This window comes from Myodes glareolus, chromosome 7 (genome assembly GCF_982192425.1).
Source record: "Myodes glareolus chromosome 7, mMyoGla1.1, whole genome shotgun sequence".
NCBI lineage: Eukaryota > Metazoa > Chordata > Mammalia > Rodentia > Cricetidae > Myodes > Myodes glareolus.
This window is the reverse complement of record NC_142032.1, coordinates 24,146,194-24,170,551: the sequence shown is the minus strand read 5'-3', so window position 1 is coordinate 24,170,551 and position 24,358 is coordinate 24,146,194. Positions and strand designations below refer to the sequence as shown.

General features: G+C 47.5%; 1 protein-coding gene across 2 annotated transcripts; it reads left to right on the top strand.

Annotated features, from left to right (window-relative positions):
- The first annotated feature begins 4,327 nt into the window (after positions 1-4,327).
- On the top strand, positions 4,328-23,117 carry Ffar4 (free fatty acid receptor 4). 2 transcript variants are annotated; one of them, XM_048438940.3, is made up of 3 exons: positions 4,330-5,051; positions 14,991-15,119; positions 22,429-23,117. In XM_048438940.3, the coding sequence occupies exons 1-3, from the start codon at positions 4,485-4,487 to the stop codon at positions 22,816-22,818; spliced, it is 1,086 nt and encodes a 361-aa protein (XP_048294897.3). In that variant the 5' UTR covers positions 4,330-4,484; the 3' UTR covers positions 22,819-23,117. The 2 variants fall into 2 exon arrangements, with proteins under 2 accessions (XP_085549964.2, XP_048294897.3); XM_085693838.2 differs by lacking the exon at positions 14,991-15,119 and having other exon boundaries at positions 4,328-5,051.
- The last annotated feature ends 1,241 nt before the right edge of the window (positions 23,118-24,358 follow it).

The window sequence follows — 24,358 nt, the reverse complement described above, 5'->3', positions numbered from 1 at the left end:
CTTCCTGTGTCTTGTAGGATAGCCAATGGCACCATTGGCTTCCAGTTCCCCAGAAGCCAGTACCATTGCCCCTCCCTCCATGGTTGTAACAACAAAAACATGGTACCATACATCCTGGTGCTAAGGGTTTTAAATTTTTTTTAATAACTTGTTTTTGTTTTATTTGCAATGGTGTTTTGTTTGAGTGTCTGTGTGAGGGTTAGAGTTACAGACAGTTGTTAGCTACCATGTTGGTGCTGGGAATTAAACCCTAGCTGTCTGGAAGAGCAGTAATGCTCTTAACTGCTGAACTATTTCTCCAGCGCTGGTGCTATTTTATACAGTTTCAGTGTGTTTCCAAAGTTTCACGTGTTGGGGCCCTGGCCTTAGTGAGCCAAGGTAATACTGAGCTTTTGGAACCTTTAAGAATGGAAAGCGACTCAGCCACTGGGGAGACTGTCCTGGGGAGTTGCTGAGGGACCCCCAGTTTGGTCCTGGGAGAGTGAGTTGTAGAAGTTCAAGCCCAACTACAGAATGTCTCTGGCCTTTGGCCTTTTCATGTGATATCTTCTGAAATCTGTTGTGGGAATTTGGTTGTTGGTGCTAATGACTGATGGAATGGAGTAGGTTGGCCCGATGGGTGTGGTCTTCTCTTATGTGACCCCTTAAGAAGCAAGGGAGGAGGATAGGGTGCTCTTTCTTGGATTTGGAAGACTTCATGACTCCAAGGCTCTGTGACTTGGTGGGGAACCTGCCCCATCCTTCCCTGGTGGACAAAGAGGCAGTGACATCACTTCGTGTGTCATTCCCAGTTCAGCCCTGTAGTAAGGAGACTGCTAGTTAGTTCCCAGCTGCTTAGCCCTGAAACAATCACACAGATACTGTATTAATTAAATCACTGCTTGGCCCATTAGTTCTAGCTTCTTATTGGCTAACTCTTACACCTGAATTTAACTCATTTCTATCAATCTGTGTATTGCCATGTGGCTGTGGCTTACTGGCTAAAGTTCAGGCAGGGGCTACATGACTTCTACCTGATTTCACCTCCTTCCTCCCAGCATTCACTTTAGTCCTTCCCTCCTAGCTTTGCTTTTTTTGCCCTATCACAGGCCAAGACAGTTTCTTTATTCCTTAACCAATAAAAGCAACACATAGACAGAAGGACCTCCCACACCACATCCTTTAATAAATGAGTCTAGATCCAAGACTTTTGTAGATTGCCACTTTAGAAATCAATACTGCCGTCATGATGCTGTTCACCATGAGGCCCTCATCAGAGGCTGGACAGATGGGACACCCTGGCCTTGGTCTTTCAGTCTTGAAAACTGAGCTAAAGTACCCAGTCTCAGTATTTCATTATAGCAATTGAACATGAACAAACACACCCAGTTAGGCAGCACACTCTGGAGGGATTAAAGCAAGAATTCTGGGAGTCATTGTGCCGTGATTCCAAGCCCAGTGCCTCAACTTGTAGGAAACTCAAATGTGTTAACAGGTATGAAGGTAAGGTGATTTTTATAGATAAGTGTCTTCCTTTTCTGCTGCTATGAGGAGAAGCCACGACCAAAGCAACTTCTAGAAGAAATATTTTTTTGGGTCTTGCTTACAGTTTCAGAGGGCTTGTGCATGACCATCATGATGTGGAGCATAACAGCAGGTAGGTGGGCATGACCCTGGAGCATAGTTGAGCGCTTACATGTTGAGACACATCACAAGGCAGAAAAAAGAGACACTGAGGAAAATGTCCTGGACTTTTGAAATCTTCAAGCCCACCCTCAGTGACACACCTCCTCCAACAAGGCCACACCTCCTAATCCTTCTCAAATAGTTCCACCAATTGGGAACCAAACATTCAAAGATTTGAACCTATGGAACTCATTCTCATCCACATTACCATCATAGGCTGCAAACTAGGGCAATTTATCCTCCAAACCTGAGCAACTTGGGAGTGAAAGGGTTTCCAATAATAATTTCAGAGATTGTGGTTGTGAGCAGAGTTCATAAACCCATATACTGCATTGAGCTAAAAGCTGAACCTGATGTCCCCTGTGTGACTATCTAGCAAAATACATCACTCACAGAGACTTCATTTGATCTTCCCAAACCTTATATGGTCTCACCACTGGTGTCATCCCCTTCTCATACGTGGGAACACTGAAGAACGAAGAAGTCCAAAATCACACAGGGAATTGTGTGGTCCAGATTGTGGTCCCAGCAGACTAGTTTTGAAGCCTGTGTTCTTAACTAATGACCATTGGTGCTCAGGCATCTGAGGCAAGTTGTGCTTCTCAGCATGTTCTATTGTAGACACACCACTAGCCCCAGGGAAGCTCTAGGTTATCAACCTCAGACTCCCAGTGGAGCATCTTTAGGAAGCAGCGTGTTCAGGGGGTGCTGTGATAGAGAGCAGATGGTACACAGAAATCATTATGTAGTAGAAGAGAGGCAGGTGGTGCCCAACCTGATGCCTGATTTTGAAAAGCTGGTCAGGGCTCCAAAGGTACACCAGTTCCAGGAAGTTGTCTCTGCAGTAGGACATGCAGTCTTGGATCAAGTTGGTCTTTAGTCTAGGGGCACACGAAGGTGATACACATGGAGACGGTTTCAGAGTCTCTGGCCACATCATTCACCTCTGACAGAACCCCAGAGGGTGTTGATAGTGATGGTTAGGCATGCCACCCTCGTTGGTTAATTCAGCTTGCAGATCCCAGTGAGGATGGACAGGAATAGGAGCTTTTAAAGCTGGTGATCTGAGCAGGCAGCAGAGGAACATCCTAGAAAAGTGTCATATAATTCTACCTCTGGTCAGCAGAGTATAGGGGGGCAGGCACAAAACCCAGTTTTTCCCCTCTGGCCAGGTAGTCAGTCACATTTTTTGGAACTGTGATGCCTATGCTTTTCTGATTATCCCTTGTACTCCTTTCTCATTCTGGGGCTGTTTGGGCTCAGGCACTTCATGAAATGCTGAGTCCAGAGTCGGCTAGTATCAATCTCGAACTCCATCACGGGTATTTGGGTGGGGGTGGGGTAGTTAACTTAAAAAAAAAACCCAATTAACTATGCATCTGGTGATTCTATTTTAACAAAACAGAGTACATGTGGATACCTACAGAATATGAAAGAGTTGCTTTCAGTTGTCTGTTCTGATCTTTCTCTCCCTCCCTCTCTCTCTCTCCCCATCTCTCTGCACAGAACCAGTATCTCTTGACCCCAATCAGGCAGTTTCCAAAATCTCACCTGCGAGAGATTTTCAATCTTTTTGCCTTTTTCAACCATGTCCAGAACCCAACTGGTTCTGCTTTCCAGCTTGAAGCTAGTCAAAGCCCAAGCTGAGCCTCTCCTGCCGACGTGGGGTCTGCACCCCGCGTTAGAAGTCACATTGTGTCCTCACACATGGGCGATAAGCAGGGGGCACAAATGCATGCATTTCCAGACATCACGTCAAGCTGGCACATGCCATTCTTCAGAAGCACATGGAGACAACCGCCAGGCAGAAAGGGCAGAGGGAGAGGCCTGGTCGTGTGAGGAAGGGAGAGGGCATGAGGTCATAGGTGACTGGGGTACTTAGAGGAGAAGATGTCTAGACCTCAAACCCGAAACACACTCTTCTTCCTCTGACCACCTCTTTTTCTAGAGAAGGAAGCTAGAAAGCACTGGTAGGTGGCGTGGTGGCAAGGAGGAAGTTGAGGGGCCAGGATCATATATGAGTCACCAAAGGTCACCTTGGACAAATCATTCTTGCTGAGGCTCAGTTTTCTCCTCTAACAGAATCAGACTGCCCTGGCTTTCTCATACTCGGTGTCTGAGGCACATTTACAACTTGATTGTGCACGGGACCTCTTTCCCTCCCCTCCCCCTCCCTCTTGCCCCTCCCTGCATTTCCATACTGGGAATCAAAAGGAGGACTTCATAAGTGCTAGGTATAGGCTGTACTAAGGAACCAAATTCTCAGGCAAAGAAATTCCCATTTTACAAATAAAAGCAAACAAACTGGTGTGTACAGAGTTCATCTGCAGAGAGATGAACTCACTCTAAAGTCAAATAAACCCCAACCCATTACAAGTTGCTTTAATGCATACAGGTCCATACCATTTTTAAAGTTCAACTCTGACACTCTTCAATCAAGGTACTAAATAGGTGGATGGATAAAGGGCTTCCCAATAGTCAGTGTCCATGAAAGGTGAAGAAGGTTGTACCGGGGGAGGGAGGCAGGGATTGTTTTATTTTTCTGGTTTAAGAGCTCTCAGACTGCCCAAGGGTCTGAGTCCTCTGCCTTGGTGGCCACATCCCCGCCCACGGTGTCAGGTTAGTGTTGCCAAGCACTTCCTCGTTCCGGTGCGCCCTGGACGCCGCTCCTACGCCCAGTGTCTGGGCAGCTGCTCAGGCGGGAGGGGGCCAGAGGGGAGGTGTCGCAACTGCCTCCCTCCCTCTTCCCCCGCCTTGGCACTCAGTTACCTCGCAGATGAGCGCTCTCGCAGACTGCGGCGGGCGCCCGGGCGCCCGGCATGTCCCCTGAGTGTGCGCAGACAACGGGCACTGGCCCCTCGCTCACCCTGGACCAAGTCAATCGCACCCATTTCCCTTTCTTCTCGGATGTCAAGAGCGAGCACCGGTTAGTACTGAATGCCGTGGAGACCACCGTGCTGGGGCTCATCTTTGTGGTGTCACTCCTGGGCAATGCGTGTGCCCTGGTGCTCGTGGCGCGCCGTCGGCGCCGCGGGACGACAGTCAGCCTGGTGCTCAACCTCTTCTGCGCGGACTTGCTCTTCACCAGCGCCATCCCTCTGGTGCTCATCGTACGCTGGACCGAGGCCTGGCTGCTGGGCCCCATCGTCTGCCACCTGCTCTTCTATGTGGTGACCATGAGCGGCAGCGTCACGATCCTCACGCTGGCGGCGGTCAGCCTGGAGCGCATGGTGTGCATCGTGCGCCTGCAGCGCGGCTTGAGGGGCCCTGGGCGGCCGGCGCAGGCAGCACTGCTGGCTTTCATCTGGGGTTACTCAGCTCTCGCCGCGCTGCCCCTCTGCATCTTGTTCCGAGTGGTCCGGCAGCGCCTTCCCGGAGGGGACCAGGTGAGCCCAGGCTGCGTGCAAAGCAACAGGTGTTCGGACCAGCTTGGGGGGGGGGGGTGAAGGGGATCGGACTGAAGCTCGGAGGATGGTGATTAGTTACAGTAATAGGCCGTTTGTGGAATCGAATCCTTTTTGGCAGACCTACTGCCCAGTGCTCTGAAGTTTAATTTCGTCAGTTTCCCCACAGTGCCAAGTGGGTAAGAAAATCTTCCCAAATGCTGTTAAAGGGATTCTCCCGGATTTTTGAAAAATGAACTGACAATTATAGGGCAAATTAAGCAATGAGAGCTTACATTTAGAGGGGACAGCAGGGTGCAAGGTCGAGCTGCTACGTTCTGCCCAGATGTCACGCAACTGTTAACATCACACTTATTTCACAGAAGCTGGGGCACCCAGCCTCTCTCTTAGAGCCAGGCTAGTACTTAGAAGTACCGTCCCAAAGAGAAACCCCACAGTGGTGGGATGTCGCCTGGACTGAACCCCGAACACAGACGAGAGCTTGTTTTTGTCGAGGGGGAGGATGGATGAAGGCTACATCCTGGGTAAATGGAATCTTAAAAAAAAAACAAAACAAAAAAACAAAACAAAAACAAACAAACAAACAAAAAACCCTGTTCTTCGAAGTTTGCTTCTTGTGTGGAACACTGTGGAGGCGGGTGTTTGTTTGATAATGACTTCGAATGGCAAATGAGCAGGGACCCATCAGGCCTATGGCACTTAATCAAAAACATGTAAGCCTGTGGCCGCGTTCCCCTGGGTACAGGAGATTCAGGGTTAGCTGAATTGATGGGTACTGCTGACCAGGAAGAGATCAAGGTCTCTATTTTACTCCTGGCTTGTCCTTAGCCCAGCAGGGCAGGCCATATAGATACTTCTGGAATAAGTGAATGTTCAGGCCTAACTCCACACCAAAGCGATCAGCTAGGTCCCAGGCATGTCCAACCTGTATCCAACTGTCTGTAGGTGGATACTAAACTATGAATATGGCCTGACACAGAGGGCAATGCCGTGCCATAGTCTCAAAATGGTGGACACCCCAGTAAGAGCCAGGTTCTGCCATGGCTCATCTGTTTAAGCTGTTCTTTCACTGGGCTACAGCAATACTGCCGATTTGCTCATAGAACTTAAAGGGTTTCTTGTTCTTAACACAGAAAGACTTCAGTCCCAAGAATGAAGATCAACTAGGATATTTTAAATTCCCAGATGTACTGTCCTTTTTAAAGTCCGTGCAGGTAAAATCCTATTTAGCTGGCAAATAGCACGAAGAAGGAGGAAGAGGAGGAGGAGGAGGAGAGGAAGGTCAAATGGCCACCCAGCCAAACCCCAGACTGAAGCCGTACTACTGCGGTCCCGGGGCTTGAGCAATGAGGACTTTGTGTTGTTCTCTGTGTATTCATCCCCCTGGGTGGGGATGTGTAGGACTAGAGCCCCCTAGAGCACCTCCAGAATTTTACTGCGGGGGCTTCTGTGGAGACCATGCCTAGAAACCTCTTGTTTTACTGAAAAACACCTTCTGGATTTCAAGGGTCGTGAGGGGGGCATTTGGTCAAGGCCACTAGGACAGAATGGGCTGACACTGTTTTAGGGGTTCAGCCTTAGTTGATAGGAGGTGATAGGAGCCTTAGTCATTGAAAATAGTAGGGTTGGGATGGGGAAACTTGTAATAAAAAAAATGGGGTCGCGTTCTGCCTCCCTGCTGTTCTTGTCATCTTCTCTTTCTGACTATCTCTGTCCCTCACCCCATCTCTCTCTATGTTCCTCTCTGAGCTTCTCTCTCTCTCTCTCTTTCTCTCTCTTTCCCTCTCTCCCTCTCTCCCTCCCTCCCTCCCTCCCTCCCTCTCCCTCTCCTCTTCCTTTCTCAGTGTCTGTGTTGTGTATCTCTAGCTGCCCTGGAACTCTCTACATAGACCATTTTGGCCTTGAACACACAGAGATCCTCCTGCTTCTGCCTATGAGTGCTGCGATTCAAGTCCTGGGCCATCATGGCCAGTTAACTATCCCCTCTCTTACAGAATACAACTCTTCTCTGAGGCTTTACTTCCCACAGTGTTAGCTACCGTGGCTTCAGTTACCCATGGACAAGTGAGGTCAGAAAATATTAAGTGGAAAGTCCAGAAAAAATAATCCTAATTTTTAAATAAATTTTATTTCCGTCTGTGGTTATAATTTGTTAATTTCTGGTTAATCTCTTACTGTGCCATATTCATATCTTAAAATTTAGCCTGGGGATGTATGTATAGAAAAGCAGTGCACATAGGGATCAGTGTAGCTCTGGCTTCCATTATCTTCTAGGGGGTTCTAGAACATGTCTCCCTGAAGAATAAGGGGACCTTTGCATTCCATATTTTCTGTATTCATGCCAAGGCATCCTAACACGGAGAAATGCCCCCGTTCCTCAAAGACTGTGGCCTGACATTGTGGGAAACATTCAATTTTAAACTCAGCAGTTGAAGTAAGACTGGGAGGGGGCAGGGTGGGCATAAGGAGAGTGAGGAGGAGTGGCCACTTAAGAATGAAGATGGCAGAGAAGGATCTGCTCTAGTTGGAGGCAAGTTTCACGTTTAACATTCATTAGCAGAGCCGGGGGTGACAACTCATCTCTGTAATCGCAGCACTCAAGAAGATGAGACAGGAGGATTGCCATAAGTTTGAGACTGTCCAGGGTAGAGAGTGAGGCCCAGTCTCTAAATAAATGCAGGAATAAATAAGCAAATAAATACAAATAACAGATGTCTGTTTTTCCAGTCCTTGGATTGACAGCTCCCTGCTTGTGGCTCAATTTGCCTTGCCCAGTGGGATGCTACAAATGGAGGTTTTTGGATGAATTATTTCCTCCCCAATAACAGAGAGCACAGGCAGCCTCCCCGACTCCCCAGAGCCTCTACTGTTATGAGACCCTTCAAAGCCTTCGTCCATGTAGCCTGGCATACCTTGCCGTCCAGGGGAGCTGATCGCCATACTAGTGATTCTAACCTATATGGTATCTGAGTGTGAGCTCTGGAGCCTCATATTCTGGAGCAGTTCCTGCTCCACAGAAAGCAAGCCTTCCCACCTCTACCCACAGTGCTCTCCTTGTTCGGAGTATGGGTCTCATGTATCAACTACTTGAGATTGCCATGGGAACAGGTGTTTGAGAAATGGACCAACACCTGGTGCATCTACAGTTAAGTGCTCAAGAAATTACTAGCTATTATTGGTTTCCTTATCTTGGGGGCATAAGCATTTAAACATCCTTCAAACAGTGTAATTCTTCTGATTGCTGTCACCAGCTGCCGTTTCAAGAGGGTGGACACTTCTTAGCAACACTAACTTCTCAGTCAGGTCAGTTCTGTCTACTCCAACAAGATGCCTGCCTGTGTGTGCTGTGGCCTAGGCCTGGCCCTGGCCGCGTGGTAACCCACACTCGTGGGTGGGAAAGACTGTCCACTTTGGCTAGAATTTACGTCCATTCATTCCACAAACATTTGCTGGGCACGCTTCTCTGACCACCCACCACAAGTCACATAAAGGTGACTTTATGTGAAACACATTAGGAGGTGTTTTCACTAAGTGTGCACATGGGCCCGGATACTACCCAAGTCTGTAGTGTGGTGTGGTCTGTGGTCTAGTATTCCCACAAGTAGGGTTCCCATTATTATTTTCTGAAAGAAGAAATAACTAAAGTCAAGCAAAAATAGTTCCAGAACATAGCCTGGCTCTGACTCCTTTGGGTGCCATAGCCTGTGAACTCATGAACCCGAGCCCTGTGGCCTGCCACTCTCCTTCCCTGTTATAATGCAAGGTCAGTAGGTCACCTGTCTCTCTGTTGAGTGTGGGTTGTCTGAGGAGACCATAGTGAACTTGCCTTTGTTAGCAAATATTAGAGGCCAGCCTTTGAAAGTCTGTGCTGGCACATGCCTGCAGTCCCAGCACTCTGAAGCTGAGGCAGGGGAATCACACAGTCATGGCCAGCCTAGAAAAATCTAGTTAGAGTCTATCTCAAGCCAAGAGTTGAGGGTTGGGTGTGTGTGCAGCTCTGTTGGTGTAGGGATTGCTTAGCATGTCCAAAGCCCTGGTTTCATTCCCAGCACCACCTAAACCAGGTACTGTGACCCACACCTGGTGGATGCAAGAAGTTTCAGAAGTTCAAGGTCATCCTTGGTTATATAGTAAGTTAGGGAGGAGGAAGAAAAGGAAAGAAAGTTTATAAAAGAGCAGATATCCAGTGGGGAGTCCACATTCCTTAACAATAGTCTTGAGTCCTCCATTTTGGTTGAAGTCCTGGGATGGGGAATATGGCTGCCTAGGGGTTCTCTGGAATGATGCAGTGACAATCATTAGAGAAACTTAGATGCAAAGAGCTAGACTCAGCATTTAAATAAATGCCCAAAGTGGAGCAGGGTCAGTGTGCCTGTCCACAGAGTCTCAGGGGACCTTTCATTCTGCAGTTTTGTGCTGAGTACCTGCTGGGTGCCAGGCACCGAGATGGGCTTGGTTCTCAGCGTTGCAGCATGCCTTGGTGGGGGCCCGGCAGGAAGTGAGATGACGACTGCACAGGTCCAGAAGGATGTGAAGAGGGCTCTTCTGCGTAGTAGCGAGCACAGACGGGGTGCATGCATGGACAGCGAGAGCAGGAGAGCCAGGGACACCCTTTAGGATGCCTGTGGCTGCCTGGTGGAAATGAGATGGACATCTGGGAGGGGGAGGCCGTGGAGGATGAGGGAGCACACTGGGAGGCCTACTAGGACCTCAGACTTCCCTTGTAGCTGGGGCGGGGAGTGGGGGAAAGCAGGAGGCACGAAGGTTCTAGAAACCCAGAGAAGGACTGCTTCATCTCCCAATGTGGTAATTAATGCAGGAGGTAGAGACATGGCGGGGGGGGGGGGGGTGGAGGTCAAAACTGTACACAGCTGTGAAACCTCCTGCAGGGTGTCCTTTGCGGGGTGAGACTGGGGTTAGGGAGAACACTGAGCAGAAAACTGGGTCATCTGCCAAAAGAAACTGTAGATGGTCGAGGATGTAGCTCAGTGGTGGAGTGTTTGCTGAGCGCGTGTGTTTAATCCCTAGAACGAAAAACAAACAAAAAGCTATGGAAATGGAGGAGCTCTTTGCTATGCTTGGCCACCATCTTCATCCTGTCTGGTCCCAACACCTGAGCACCCACTCCCTTCCCAGCACAGCTGGAACGGCTCCTTTCGGCTCCTGTAAGCACCTGAATGTCCTAGGGGTCTGGTGATGAATGAACAGATAGCACTAACACACAGTTGCGGATGCTGCCAGTTCCAGTGAACCAGGCAGGCCAAGCAGTTTGGGTTTCCAAAGTTCTTTAACAAAACCAGAATATATTTCAGAAGCGGAAAAAAAATCAGAGGCTATGGTAACACCGTGTGTCACCGTGTGTCCACCTTCCAATGTCAGGCTATGCCCAGCTCCTCTGCAAGTCACCGTCTGCAGAGAAGACCGGAATCGACGTGACGTGTCAGATGGAGTTTCCTGAAGGCATAAAGTTAGGACACCAGCTCAGCTCTCTGATGGTGGCATGACGCCTTTTTGTTGTGGTTTTAATAATTAAGCTTTACACTTAAAACATGTATTTACTGCTTGTGTATGTGCATATGTGTGCATGCATAAGCCACAGCACATGCATGTAGAGGTAAGAGGACAAATTACAGGAGTTAGTTCTCTCCTTTCACCATGTGGGTCCAAGGGATCAAACCCAAGAAGTCAGGCTTGGCAGCAAATGCCTTTCCCCAACGAGCCACCTCACTGGCCCAGCTGATGTTTGAAATAAGCATACGTGTTGTACTTAATCACCGATGCCATATAATGCCTTCTAAAGAGTATATAAATCTGTCACTTAGGTCAGTCCCACAGAGTCTTAGCTCAGAAGGTATTGTGAACAGTTCCTCCTTTACTGTCTTGTCATACGTCCTGTCTGGAGTGAGAGCTGTAAATCAGAAGTCAAAAGGGTACCTTCATGAGAAGAATTTGGGAACTTCCTTGGGGTAAGCAGATTGTCTCTGCTAGTCATGTTTACTCAACTCTGATGGTGAGCTGGTATCTGATAACCAATTTTTCCTGAAGCAAACGCTGTTTTCCTCTCATTAAAAAAAGGAACATAGCAACACTGTAAAATGTAGGTAAGTAAAGGAAGAGGGAAGGGGATATATACCACATTTGCAGGGGAAGAAAAGGATTAGCAAAAGGAGGAGCAGGGGTGGGGAGGGCACAGGGAGATGAATAAGAACAAAATCTAGTAATAATATGGATGGAAATGTCAGAGTGAAATCCATTCATTTGTGTGCTAACCGAAAGTATTGGTAAATTCTGGGACTGGCGATGTGGCTTAGTTGGTAGAGTGCTTGCCTGGCAGGCGTGAAGCACCGGGTTCAAGTCCTAGCACTGCCTGCGTAAACCAGGTGTGAAGGTGCAGGTCTGTAATCCTAGCCCCTGGGAGAAGGAGGCAGGAGAAGTTCAAGATCATTTTTTACAGTATAGAAAATTCTTACTGTATAGCAAAGACTGTATTATCACAGGCCAGTAAGGGCTACATAAGATCCTGAATTAATAAGGGAGGGAAGGAGGAAGAGATAAAGAGAGAGAGGGAAGTGAGGAGGGAAGGAGATGAGATAAACCAACAATTTTTTGGCCCCTTGTGTAGAGAAAATACCTTACTCTGTCGTCAGCATTTTCTTATAAGATCTCATAAAGCCAGGAGTGATTGCCCATGTACAGAAGGAGGCTTTTGGAGAGAGATCTTAGGAAGTTTAAGAAATCGTTCTGAGGTCATGATTTCCTACCCTTTGACACCGTTTTCTTTCACAAATATAGGGATTAGAGACCACATCCCATTTAGGGTTGGAACCCTTTTTTCCTGACTGGGGCTTCAGCACACCTGTCTATATCTGTGGTCTCCAGTGTGCTTAAGGAGGGTCCTGTAGTGGGCAGAGATCTGAGTATGAACTAGAGGCTGCATGGATTGTTCCAGGAGCAGCAGTAACACAACTGCCAGTACTCAAGATCTCAGAGAGAAAGTCTCTATTCATTCACCAAAATGAGGAGCAATTTAACAAGTCCTCTCTCATTAGCTGAGCATGGCGGGAGTAGAGGAGCGAGTTTAGAATGTCCAGCCCATTTACAATCTATTTAACAAAGCTGGAAGGGAAAGCAACCTCTTCACCTCCCTTTTCAATGTATGTGTTAAGTTTAAATTCTGGTTAATGGGAACCCACCGCCACTGATCTAATAAACCAATCAAACCGAATTAATAAGTCCAGGTGTATCCTGAGCACAGCACTCCTGGGTGGTCCCAGGGAAAGTTGAGGAAGTCAGGAGCTTGTTCTCTGTGGAGCAGTTTAGATACCCTATGTGAGTGGTCTTCTGCATCTCTGGGGAGGGGTCATCCTTTGGCGGACGGACTTTCTAGGGGGTGGAGTCTAGACTGAGGCAACTCCAGTGGGAGGGGGACTTGGGATGGAGCCTCTACCTGAACATTCCAGACTCTTCAGATATCTGGATGCCAGGGGCTGGTGTGATGCTTCCACCCAAACATCATGGATATAATTAAAACATTTTATTTTGTCGTTTTGAGACAGGATCTCACTATGTAGTCAAGGATGGCAATTGTCATGCCTCAGCCTTGTAAAGGTTGAGATGACAGGCACATGGCGCCATATCTGGTGTGGTTAAGGCTTCCTTCCTTCCTTCCTTCCTTCCTTCCTTCCTTCCTTCCTTCCTTCCTTCCTTCCTTCCTTCCTTCCCCTGAAAAATTTTTATTGGTAGCTCTTTATTTGTTTTTGTTTATCAAGACAGGGTTTCTCTGTGGGACAGTCCTTGCTGTTCTGTAACTTACTTTGTAGACAGACCATGTTGGCCTCGAACTCATTGAGATCTGCCTGCCTCTGCCTCCCAAGGGCTGGGATTAAAGCCCTGCACCACCATTGCCCAGCTTTTGGTAGTTCTCTGGATGTTTCTTTAACTACATACAATTTGTTGCCAGTGAAAACAATTAACCTTTAGTGTTTTAGACTGTTACTTTTGAAGGATGTTTCTAGCTTTAGTTTCCTCTTCTATGAAACAGGAATTTAATAATGCGAGTTTCAATAAGGGTATTGCGAACATATCCACATCCCTACATATAGGAAGCAGTTCTTGGTGCACAGTAAATGTTCAATAAATATTGAGATGCTTCTGTGTCTTGCTAATACTGAATATAAAACTATTTGACAACATTTTGAGTTTACTCAATTATGATTCACATTGGCAAATGTTAAAAATTTTTGTTTTCCTTAGTGTATTTAGTATTCAATAGTTATTGATCTAATTAGTGAATGAATGTCTGTGGCTCAGATACATATACTACTATATCGAAAATCATCGATAAGACCTTTTACATCATACATGCTCTTAAATACTGATATTTGGGAGGCTTTGGGGTGAATTGTGTTCTACTTACCTTTGTTCTTAAGATCAAGTAGGCACAAGGAGTTCAGGTGTGGGAAGATGCGTTCACATCCATACTCCATTTCTATGGACATGTTTACTAAATGGAAGCAATGGTTGCAGTAATAGAGTTCCTACTGTCCAGTAGACCCCTCACACTTCGGCTTTTTAGTTAGTATCACACTTTTGAGTTCAGCACAGTGCAACCATAAAGCTCCATGCCTTTCAAGAATTCTAGCTGTTTGCCCTGATGCTCGGTCCTATTTCCAGGGAGGAATAGGGCTCCGAAGTCTGGGTACCGTACAGTGTCTTGAAGAGAGATGGCCTAGTCTTTGAGGGAGACTGACAGTTTGTGTGTGTGTGTGTGTGTTGTTTGTTGTTATTTTGGAACTTCAAGTTTCTGCTTTTATTAATTAAAGATTTATTAATTTTTACTTTATGTGCATATAAGTATTTTGCCTACATGTATGTCTGTGTGTCTACATGCATGCCTGGCGTTTGTGGAGACCAGAAGAGGGCATCGAACGCGGCAGGAATGGAGTTAATGATAATTGTGAGCTGCCATGTGGGTGCTAGGAACTAAACCTTGGTCCTGTGCAAGAGCAGCTAGCTCTTTTAACCACTGAGTCATCTCTACAGCCCCATTGTGTGTGTGTGTGTGTATTTGTGTATGTGTGTGTGTGTGTGTGTGTATGTGTGTGTATGTATATGTATTACTTGAGACAGGGTCTCATTGTGTTACCTGGGTTTGTCTCAAACTGCTTGGTTCTTGCAATTTCCTTGCCATGGTCAGAGGAGCTGGATTACGTGTGTACCTGACCTTAACACATAGGCAATTGAACACTCTCCAGGTAAACAGTACCTTAGCCCAGCTCCTGCTGTTTCAGCAGTGTATCACTGCCCTGGACCCTCAATCTGTCTCCAGATGCTTGTGTGTGGTATGTTACTTCTAGTCTATGAGACCTTTCTGAGGTCAAGTTTCCCCCATTTAAAGAACCAAGCTTGTAGCTGGGTGGTGGTGGCACACACCTTTAATCCCAGCACTTGGGAGGCAGAGGCAGGGAAATCTCTGTGAATTTGAGGTCAGCCTGGTCTACAAGAGTTAGTTCCAGGACAGGCACCAAAGCTACACAGAGAAGCCCTGTCTTGAAAAACCAAACCAAACCAAACAAAATAAGCAAGCTTGTAAGAGAAGGTTCAAATGCTCTTTGCATGTGAGCCCAGAGAAGTGGAAAGACCAGTCCTGGGAAATGCCTCCAGCTCTTCCCTGCCTATGACCCTGAGGTTCAGGCCTTCCTGGAGAGTGAGAGTTATAATTATGGTAGCCCACTGCACCTGGGACAGGTGGTTGTACGAGGAAATGTCGCGGGCAGAGGAGGAGCAGGTTCTGGAATTCACTACTACAGCAGCTGTGTCACACTCTGCGTAATCGTGTCCCACAGCCCCAAACGAGAACTGGGTTAGAGGCTAAGGAAGAAGCCAGCACTGAAGTGATACTGTTTTCCCTTTTGTGAACAGGAAATTCCGATTTGCACATTGGATTGGCCCAACCGCGTGGGAGAAATCTTGTGGGATGTGTTTTTTGTGACTTTCAACTTCCTGGTGCCAGGGCTGGTTATTGTGATCAGTTACTCCAAAATTTTACAGGTACGTTTGCTTCAGTGCTGTTCTGAACATCACTCCATCTGGGCATTTCCGGTAGAATCTTAGAACTTCCAGGTCGGAGCATACTTTGGAGGTTCTAACAGTCCGATCCTGATTCGCTGGGCAGACCTTTCGCTACCCCCGTAACAGTGAGGGACGACAGTTTGTATATTTATTTTGGCTTTTGTTTTCTAAATCAGCTATGTTCTGAACCTTTTCATCATTAAAATACTACCAGGTTATAAAAACCTGAAGTTGAAAACAGGCACAGAACTGTGTAACGCAGACGTTGAAAATCTATTTTCTTCCCAGCCTTAGTGACCCAACTGTGGTCTCTGCAGTCATTCAGCATCATGGACGCTTATGTGTAGGTTCAAATGGTCAGGTGGCTGTTGGCACTGTTCACTGTTCTGTTCAGATAGCAGATGCTGCTGGTTGATAATGTCCTTTCCTGTTTCACTCAACACCGTATCAGGAGATCTTTCTCTGTCAGTTCCTGTATCTTATCCTGTTGGTTAAGAGTTACACAGCCTTCATCACATAGGTATGATATATTCATTTTGTGGACTTTGGAGTCGTGTCCACTGTTTTCCCACAAACACAGCAGTAATCTACAATGTCTACTCTGTAAGGTTTTTTTTATGGAATTATGGAAGTATCATATACTAATATAAAATCACACCCAGTTTATGTATTCTGCTCACAGATTGAACACACTCATAAAGCGGCTCCTGGATGGAGGATAGAGCTTGGCCAAGAACCCTTCCTGTCCCCATGGGCCAGTGACCTAATCCTCAGGAATGTCCACTTCAAGTGTGTGTGGCACAGGAAATAAATGAAGTCTCCTAGGAAGTAAATATGTGTACACAGACATATAAAAGATGGGCTGGACTCTACTTCCTGGCTCATAAGGCATGCTCTGTGCATGGAAGGTACCACCCAACAAACACAAACATGTACAGTTAAGTTCACTTGTAAGGTGTGCCTCCAAGCTCTTGAGCCCTCTTGGAGGAATGCAGCAGTTGAAGTTTATAGCATCTTTTGTGTGGGTTGTGATCAACAGGTGTGTTGAAAAGGCCCTGATCACCTTTTGGCCACTTTTATGACCCCTTTATGGTTGTGTAAGCCTTCTCACAAACATAACCCACCCCAGGATAACCTCACCTAAGGTTGCCGGTCCCAAGTTCTGTGGGAGAATGCTCTATCTATCTCTGAAGAGATCCAAGCTTGGGCTTATTCTGATATGTGAGGCAAATTCCAGAGTTTGGAGTCCCGGAAACCGCTTGCAATGGATGGCTTGGCATATTTAATGTTATAAAAGAATTAATTAGTATCACAAAATCACAATGAAAGAAGAGAAAGAAAAGGACAGAGAAAAATAGAATACATTTTTAAATGTTTGTACTATTTTGGTTTTGTTGAAGCAGGGTCTCAGTCTATAGTTCCGGAAAGTCTGTAACTCCCTATGTGGACTTGATTGGCCTGGAACTTGCATTAATCCTTCTGCCTTTGCCTCCCAAGTGTTAGGCTGCATTTTAATTGCTTTTTTTAAAAAAAAAAAACAAAACAAAAACAAGTATGTGTGTAGTGTTTCTCACGCAGCAAACACTAACAAATCTAAATCTTATCCTACCAAGATCCTCAGATGACATGACCCAGAGATGTGCAGTTTACCCAAAGTCACGGGGCTTATAGGTGTCAGCTTCGGTATTTAAACCCAGGCAGACTGGCCCCGGAGTCCCATTCAACACTTCTACTCCTCAGAGGTTTGTTAAAAGTGCTACGTGCAGAATGTTGGCAGGGAGCAGGTGTGGTTCAGGAGTGTACAAGTTAAAATCTGCCTAGAATGATCAGTTGGACGATGATGCTGTGATCTAAAGCAAGAAACACCTCAGCACAAGGGAGAGGGTTTCTGTGTCGGCGCCAAACTAAAGCAAGCTGGTAGTCATTGCACAAACGTGAAGGACCAATGAGGGGCCTGGTGGAGAGCAAAGGACCATGGGAACAGATGAGGCTTGGAAGGTTCTTTTAAAATTACCAAGCTTTATGCCGGGCGGTGGTGGCACACGCCTTTAATCCCAGCACTCTGGAGGCAGAGGCAGGCGGATCTCTGTGAGTTCGAAGCCAGTTTAGTCTACAAGAGCTAGTCTAGGACAGGCTCCAAGGCTCCAAAACTACAGAGAAACTTGGTCTCAACACCACCCCCAACAAAAAATAATTACCGAACTTTGTGTCTTTACTGCTGGTTTACTTTACTGTGTTGCTTGGGCCTGCTATTTGCATTCTCTGGGCCCCATTTCAACCATTGCAAATTGGCAGCCTTAATTTCTAGGGTGAAGTTGCATAAGGCAAGGCTGTGAGAACTGCCCTCCTGGGCACAGTAGGCCCTGAATAGTATGGCGGATGCTAGGCTGGTCTGTTCTTCTAACCCTTCCCTCTGGGAGGGGCAGCAGCATCTAAACTCCCCTTGTGGGCTTCCATTCGTGAGACCCGGAGAAGTCAGGAAGGCTTTGGTGCCACACCCTCCTGTGGGGTGTGTGATTTCCCCTCCACCGCAATCTCAATCTCAAGACTGGGCCTCTCCATCAGGAAAGATCAGACAGCCCCTTCAGGATGAGGGAGGGGAGAGAGCCCTCCTTCCACTCCTCTGGACAGCAGTGTACCAGCTCTCCCCACGCTTGAGTGGACACTTTCAGCCCTGCATGTCCACACCTCAGACCCCTGCACAGCTTCCATGTGCAGCAAAGGTCTGTGTGTTTTGCAGCTGTGGAAAGCCATCTGAGTTCCAGGTCACAGTCCAAATTTAGACCCCTTGCTTCCTAACACATGAACCAGATCCAGAGCCCCTACCTAATCTGAGCTGTAGCAGGAGGCCACTTGTTTGTCCAGGCCACCCGGCTATCTTAGACCCGAAATAATCACACAGATACCGTTTTAATTAAAACACTGCTTGGCCCATTAGCTCTAGCTTCTTATTGGCTAACTCTTATATTAATTTAACCCATTTCTATTAATCTGTATATCGCCACGTGGCAGTGGCTTACCAGCAAAGATTTGGCATGTCTGACTCTGGTGACTCCATGGCGTCTCTCTCTCTGCCTTTCTTCTCCCAGCATTCAGTCCAGTTTTCTCCACCTACCTAAGTTCTGCCCTATCAACAGGCCAAGGCAGTTTCTTTATTCATTAATGGCAATCACAGCACACAGAGTGGACTTCCACATCACTGGGCAATTTGCCTTCTGCCTGAACCCCGAATTCCCTCCTGTCTCATGTCTAGGTGGGCTGGTGCCTTGGAAGATGGGAAGTGTGTCAGAGGCTGGACAGGTCCTCACAGTTGACATCTCCTCCCCGAGAAGATGCACAGCCCAGGCACATTAAACTGGCCCTCCTGCCCGGGCTTTTACTGCTAGGCGCACGGCTATCAACTCCACTGAACATCAATATTGAATTAGCCACATTCGCTGATCAAGGATCTATCGCTCCACTCCACCTCACCAGTCTTGCCTCCTCTTCCGGTCTCTACTGCCTCTAACTCAGGATCCATTTCTGGGCTCGGAAGGTGCTCTTCTCCTATTATCCCATCCTTTAACTGCAAAGCAGCATCTTTCGGGCTGCCATCTGGAGCTCCATGGGATGACGGGTGTACAGAGAGAGTCCTGCAGACAAATTTAAGAAGCACTGAATTAGCTGCATGGGGTTCTCTACTGTGAGACTCAAGAGTCTTTTTATGCTCATACACTTTGGACATATCCAACACATGAACTAACCAGGTGGTGGTGCTAAATCTGATCACAGAACCCACTTCCGCATACAGAGCATCTCTCCTGGCTGGTCCTGCACAGAGCCCCCAGTAGGAAGCCCTGCTCTAACCTTCGATGGTTCTGACCTGAGCAACGGTTCAGAGTGGGCATCTAGCGGCCTCTTCCCCTGCTGATCTTGCTTCATGTGCTGGGCAGTGACTATTTTTGCCCTCTGCCCTCTCTGCTTCCTCTTTCCTTGTGACTCAGACATGCCATACATACGCTTTCAGTAATATTTTTTCTATTGACAGTTTTCCCAAAGGAGTAGGTTCTCAGTGATTCCTAAGTGCCTTGGATCAGACTGTGAAGGCTGGCAGCTTGTGAGACGACTTACAAGCTTACCCAGCAGCCATAAGGATGATGGGCTGTGATGTCTCTGCCGTTGTAACTGTGCTCCTGAGCTTTTTATTCTCTGCTCCACTGGCCACATACACGGGGCAGGGGAGTGCAGTCTGCGCTCTTACTCCTTGCTCTGGGTCCAGCCTCGTCAAGAGAGCTTAGCATATAGCAGGTAAATGTTTCTCCGTAAATACTGGTGGAATGAACCAGTGACTCTGTGGCGTGCAGACGGAATTCCCTCTGCTTATCGCAGAGTTTAGCTGAGGAACAAAAATCTGCTCCAACAGAACACTAAGCCTGGTCCTCACTACCTACCACTGGGGACCGTGGTCAAGTGATAGGCTTAGATTTGGGTCCTGAGTTCTGAAGGCACCTGTTGAAGTTTCCAGGTTCTTGTGTTCTAGAAAAAATAATTGCACCAGGGACACATAATAATAGACATAGGGGTAGGTAGATTATTAAGAGGAAGCCAGCCCTGAGAATGGGGGTAATCTAATGTAATGAGGTATGAGAAGGCTTCCCTTTTAAAACAAACAAACAAACAAACAAACAAACACCCCCAAAGTGGGCCTCTAGTGTTATAGCCCTTCGTGGGTAATTTACATAGCATTTAGCTCTCCCTTGGTTGTATATTCCACATGTACATGGCAGACAGGCTTATCTTGAACATGCTTTGTTGGTGCATGGGGGTTGGTAGGCATTTCCAGACCTTTGCCATCTCGCTTTTTCACGTGTTTCTTGACTCTACTCTCTCCAATTCTTGCTTTTTCAAAAAAGTCATATTTCTTTGGAGGTAGACCTCTGGGAAGGTGGGGCCTCTCCTCTGATGATGCTAACCAGCACACTACTGACTAGCTAATGAGTGCCACGGGAAGCTAAACCCTCAGGGCCCCAGCTTCTGTCAGCCGGAATCCCCTTCCCTGCCAGCCTCCAGCTGGTGTGTCCTGGCATGGCAGAGGGGTGCTGGGTGGAAATAGGGTTCCCTCCTGGCCTTCAGAAGCTTGTGTGGCTCCAGTGAGTCACAAAAGGTCTGTTTTAAAGATGGACTTCGTTAAAGGTCTAGAGAGAAAAAGGCCGAACCAGGCAGCTGTGTGGGATTAGCACCTCCTATGCCCTAGTGAGCAAGAGTCACCTCGACAGTTCCAGAGAAGTGTGCAACCCTGGATCCCCCTCACCGAATCCAGTGTCTCAAAGTGGATCCCGTTGGACATGGGAAAAAACACAACTCTCAGTTCAAAGATGATGAGACACAATTTATTCTGGAGGCAAATATGAGTGACCATGGCCCAGGAACATAGATTCAGGGTTCCCCTCAGGTTCCAAGTTCCCTTATGGTAATTGTATGATAATTGTTTTGTAAAGTGGTTTTTTGTTTGTTTGTTTTTTGTTTGTTTTTTTTTAAGTCACAAACCAATACGGTTTTCAAATAACTTTTGGTGGGAACATCAGGTGGGTGAGCTACAGCCAAACAAGGAAACCTCTGCTGTAGGCCCCAGATGCCTTCTGATGACATTCTTAGCCCTTAGTGGAAGCAACTGGTCTGTTGAGTAAATACATTACAAATGGCCGCACCTGTGGGTCTCAAGACTCTTAGGCCAGACACAGAGGCAGGTGTGGAATAGCTATTATGGGTGCTCAAAGTGGCCAAAGATACATTATAATGGGCTTGGCTCTGCAGCACTCCGGCCTCTCTGATGTCCCCGACATTCTAGTTGGCTCATCAGCCCAGCAGAAGGGTTAGTGGCAGGTGTAGCTCCTTCCAGGAACTTTTCTTCACAGACATTTTGTGTTTTACCAAGTTCCCAGGGGTCACAGAGCACTTTCTTATGAGCGCTGCCCCCTCCCAATGTGCAATATGCCAAAGTGAAGAGGAGCATGGGCATCTCTGTGTGGGGCTCCCAAAGTGGGAGAACCCCAGTACACCCCCCCCATTTGTTTTGAGGGTCAGAGTTAACCCCCAGAAGGTAATGGAGCACTTCATAAAAGCACCGGAGGCATTTCACCAAAGCCAGACAGACACATTTGAAACCCTGGCTAGATGCTGACGAGCCTGGACGTCTAATGTGGGTTAGGGAGCAAGGAAGGACTCACATTTTACGACAGTGCCTCATTTTCTTCCTGGTGTACAAACTGTGGGGACTGTGGCATGAGGAGGAAAAGTAGCATCTGTGGGGCAGCAGCGGGGGCCGGGGCAGGGTGGGGGGGACTCCAAGCGCTTAGCCATGAGTCAACTGCTTTGTTTATCACAGCCATTGTCAGGCACCTGCAAAAGCCTGGGGCCCCACAGAGCTGGAATTGTCTGCTGAGCCAGCCCCACCTGCTCGACGGAGTAGGCGGGGCCCTAAGTAGTATGGACCCCCCAGGGAGGGGGCTGTTACTATTTAGTAACAGGAAAGTGACTTTCAGCTGGTAACTTACATTTCCTGCGAATCAATTTGCAAGAACAACAGTGGTGTGACAGCATAAGGGCCATGCGAAGATTAAAGGTGACAACCAGCAAAATAAATGTCTGACACGTGGCGGGGCGCCAACAGGAAAGCGTGGCTGTTCTGATTGCTCACTTCCTGGTGTTCTGGTTGTCAGGCACGTTCAGAGGGTTCCGTTCACTGCGCACCTGCTGTCCTTGTCTCTATCACAAACAGAGAGGCACTCGTGCAATCAGGCGGTAGTTAAGCATCTATCCTTCAATTAGGGAATTAAAAAAATTGTGAGAACATTTTAGGCCGTTTTGATGAGCTAAACTTGCCCAAATTGTGAATGATGCTAATGACTTTAAAATTCCTTTCTCTCTTGAGATGCAGGTTTTAGGAGAATAGGCCCCATACCCCATCCCACCCCATACAGAACTGGCAATGTGGCTAGGAGAGACAGGGCCTGGGCCAGCCCCAGCAACTGAAGTTGGTAAGGACCACTAACATGGTAAAGACACAAACCCATTGGCTCTCTTCCCTTGGGACAGAGGTAACAGACTGGCAGGCACATCAGGCCAATAGACACAATGCCCCTCACATTCCAGGTTAGGAGTGCCCGGTCAGACTGCACCCCACCATCTCTAGCCCCACCCCAATCCACCTGGGCTTCCATCCTCAGTACCACAAAGGAAAAGCCAGCCAACAGGAGGCCCCTGACTTCCGCCATGACCTGTGGCTCCAGTTCTTTGTGTTTTCCTGCAGATCACAAAGGCGTCAAGGAAGAGGCTCACGCTGAGCTTGGCCTACTCGGAGAGCCACCAGCTCCGAGTGTCCCAGCAGGACTATCGGCTCTTCCGCACCCTCTTCCTGCTCATGGTCTCCTTCTTCATCATGTGGAGTCCCATCATCGTCACCATCCTCCTCCTCTTGATCCAGAACTTCAGGCAGGACCTGGTCATCCGGCCATCCTTCTTCTTCTGGGTGATGACCTTCACGTTCGCCAACTCCGCCCTGAACCCCATCCTGTACAACATGTCGCTGCTCAGGAACGAATGGAGGAAGATTTTTTGCTGCTTCTTTTTCCCAGAGAAGGGAGCCATTTTTACAGACACGTCAGTCAGACGAAATGACTTGTCTGTTATTTCCAGCTAACTAGCTGGAGCCAGGTGAACCGCTGTGTGCATGTAAAGGGGGTTGCCTTCCGAGGAAGTCACCAGTTGTACCCTGCTTTAAGAAAATCCAACTCCCAATGGCACACATCTTCAGGGTCAGCCAATTAAGGAATGATCACTCAGTATAAAAATATTTTTTCTTAAAAAGACTTTCTATGGGTTCCTTTTTATGAACTTTTTTAGTGTTTGTAATATGATTGAGTTAATAAATTTTTATTTATAACTGTTCCTACACATAAAGTTGTACCTTGTGACTGCTGGAATAAACCTTGGAGGTGATTCAGGGCTCAAATTTCTTGGTAAAAGGTCACAGCCACCCTAAGTCCCCACCTTGGGTACATAAGGTCTTTAAATAATTTATTCATTCATGCCAAAACTGCTTAAGAAATTTCCAAGGACCGATTAGACGTGACTTTTTCCCCCATGTATTAAAAATGGGCAGGAGACATGACTCAATGGTAGTATGCTTGCCTAGCAAGTGTGTGAGCCTGAGTTCAACACCCAGCATATTATATATGCACCATATATATAATCAGAAGTAGCACCATAGACTCGAGGGGAGGATGAGGATGCTGGAGAGGGAGGTCAGGAGTGGTTGCTTTAACACTCTATCTGTCAGAGGCCTTTGAAACACCTGCTATGGCTGTGTAATGTTTTTGTGCTTGGAATCTTGTGGTAAGGACGATAGCCCTGGCTCTGTTTTCTCTAGGGAGCTCACCTTCTCAAGGGGGCGGGGGACCACAAATGCTAAACAGAAGTCAGTGAGTATTGGAGCACCCTAGAGTGAATAAGCACCCTGGAAAAAGTGAGACAGGGTGCTGTGGGGGTGATGGTTATTTATATGGGGTAGGGGTGGGTTCAGAAAAAACTGAGGAGCAACAGTTGAGGTGAAAGGCTAAGGGCTTCAAGAAAGAAGCACTCATGTGGATTCAGAGGAAGGACCTTTGCAGGAAGAGAGGGTGGCGAGCTCTGTGGTCCAGGAGCTGCAAACCGTTGACTGAGCCTTCTTTGTACTTGATGCTAGGAGAGAGAGGTGCTCCCCTGGTGCCCATCAATGGATGCCAATGGCATTCCAGCGCTAGGTCAGGGAGGGCCTGGCAGGCCAGAATAAGGAGTTCATGCAGGGTTCGGTGGGCGGCACTGGAGGTTGGTAACAGGAGACCTGTTTGACTCTGGCTCCTCGGCGAGGCACAGGCTCGAAGGAGCACGGATAAAAATGGAGACAGGGTGCACAGCTGCTTGAAGGAGGAAAAGTCGATGGGACCTTGAAGGTGTGTGGCGTTCGTGAAGGATTGTATGAAATCATCTTGGGCTCTGCTTGGGGAGGCGGGACAATAGTTTGCTTATGGAGGATGAAGATGAGGGAAGACAGCAGTCAAGGACGCCTCCTGGTTAGAGCCTGGCACTGGTTAGACAGGGGAGCAGACGACAAAACTGGGGCAGACGGGGAAACAAATCAGGTTTCATTCAGAGCATGTGCTTGCAATCCCAGTGAGACAGCCCTAGAATAGACACTGGAT

Excerpts from the sequence above, each read along its gene's own strand:
- Ffar4 (XM_048438940.3), top strand. The coding sequence starts at position 4,485 with ATGTCCCCTGAGTGTGCGCAGACAACGGGCACTGGCCCCTCGCTCACC. Across the intron at positions 5,052-14,990 it reads GCCTTCCCGGAGGGGACCAG|GAAATTCCGATTTGCACATT; the intron begins GTGAGCCCAGGC and ends TTTTGTGAACAG. Across the intron at positions 15,120-22,428 it reads GTTACTCCAAAATTTTACAG|ATCACAAAGGCGTCAAGGAA; the intron begins GTACGTTTGCTT and ends GTTTTCCTGCAG.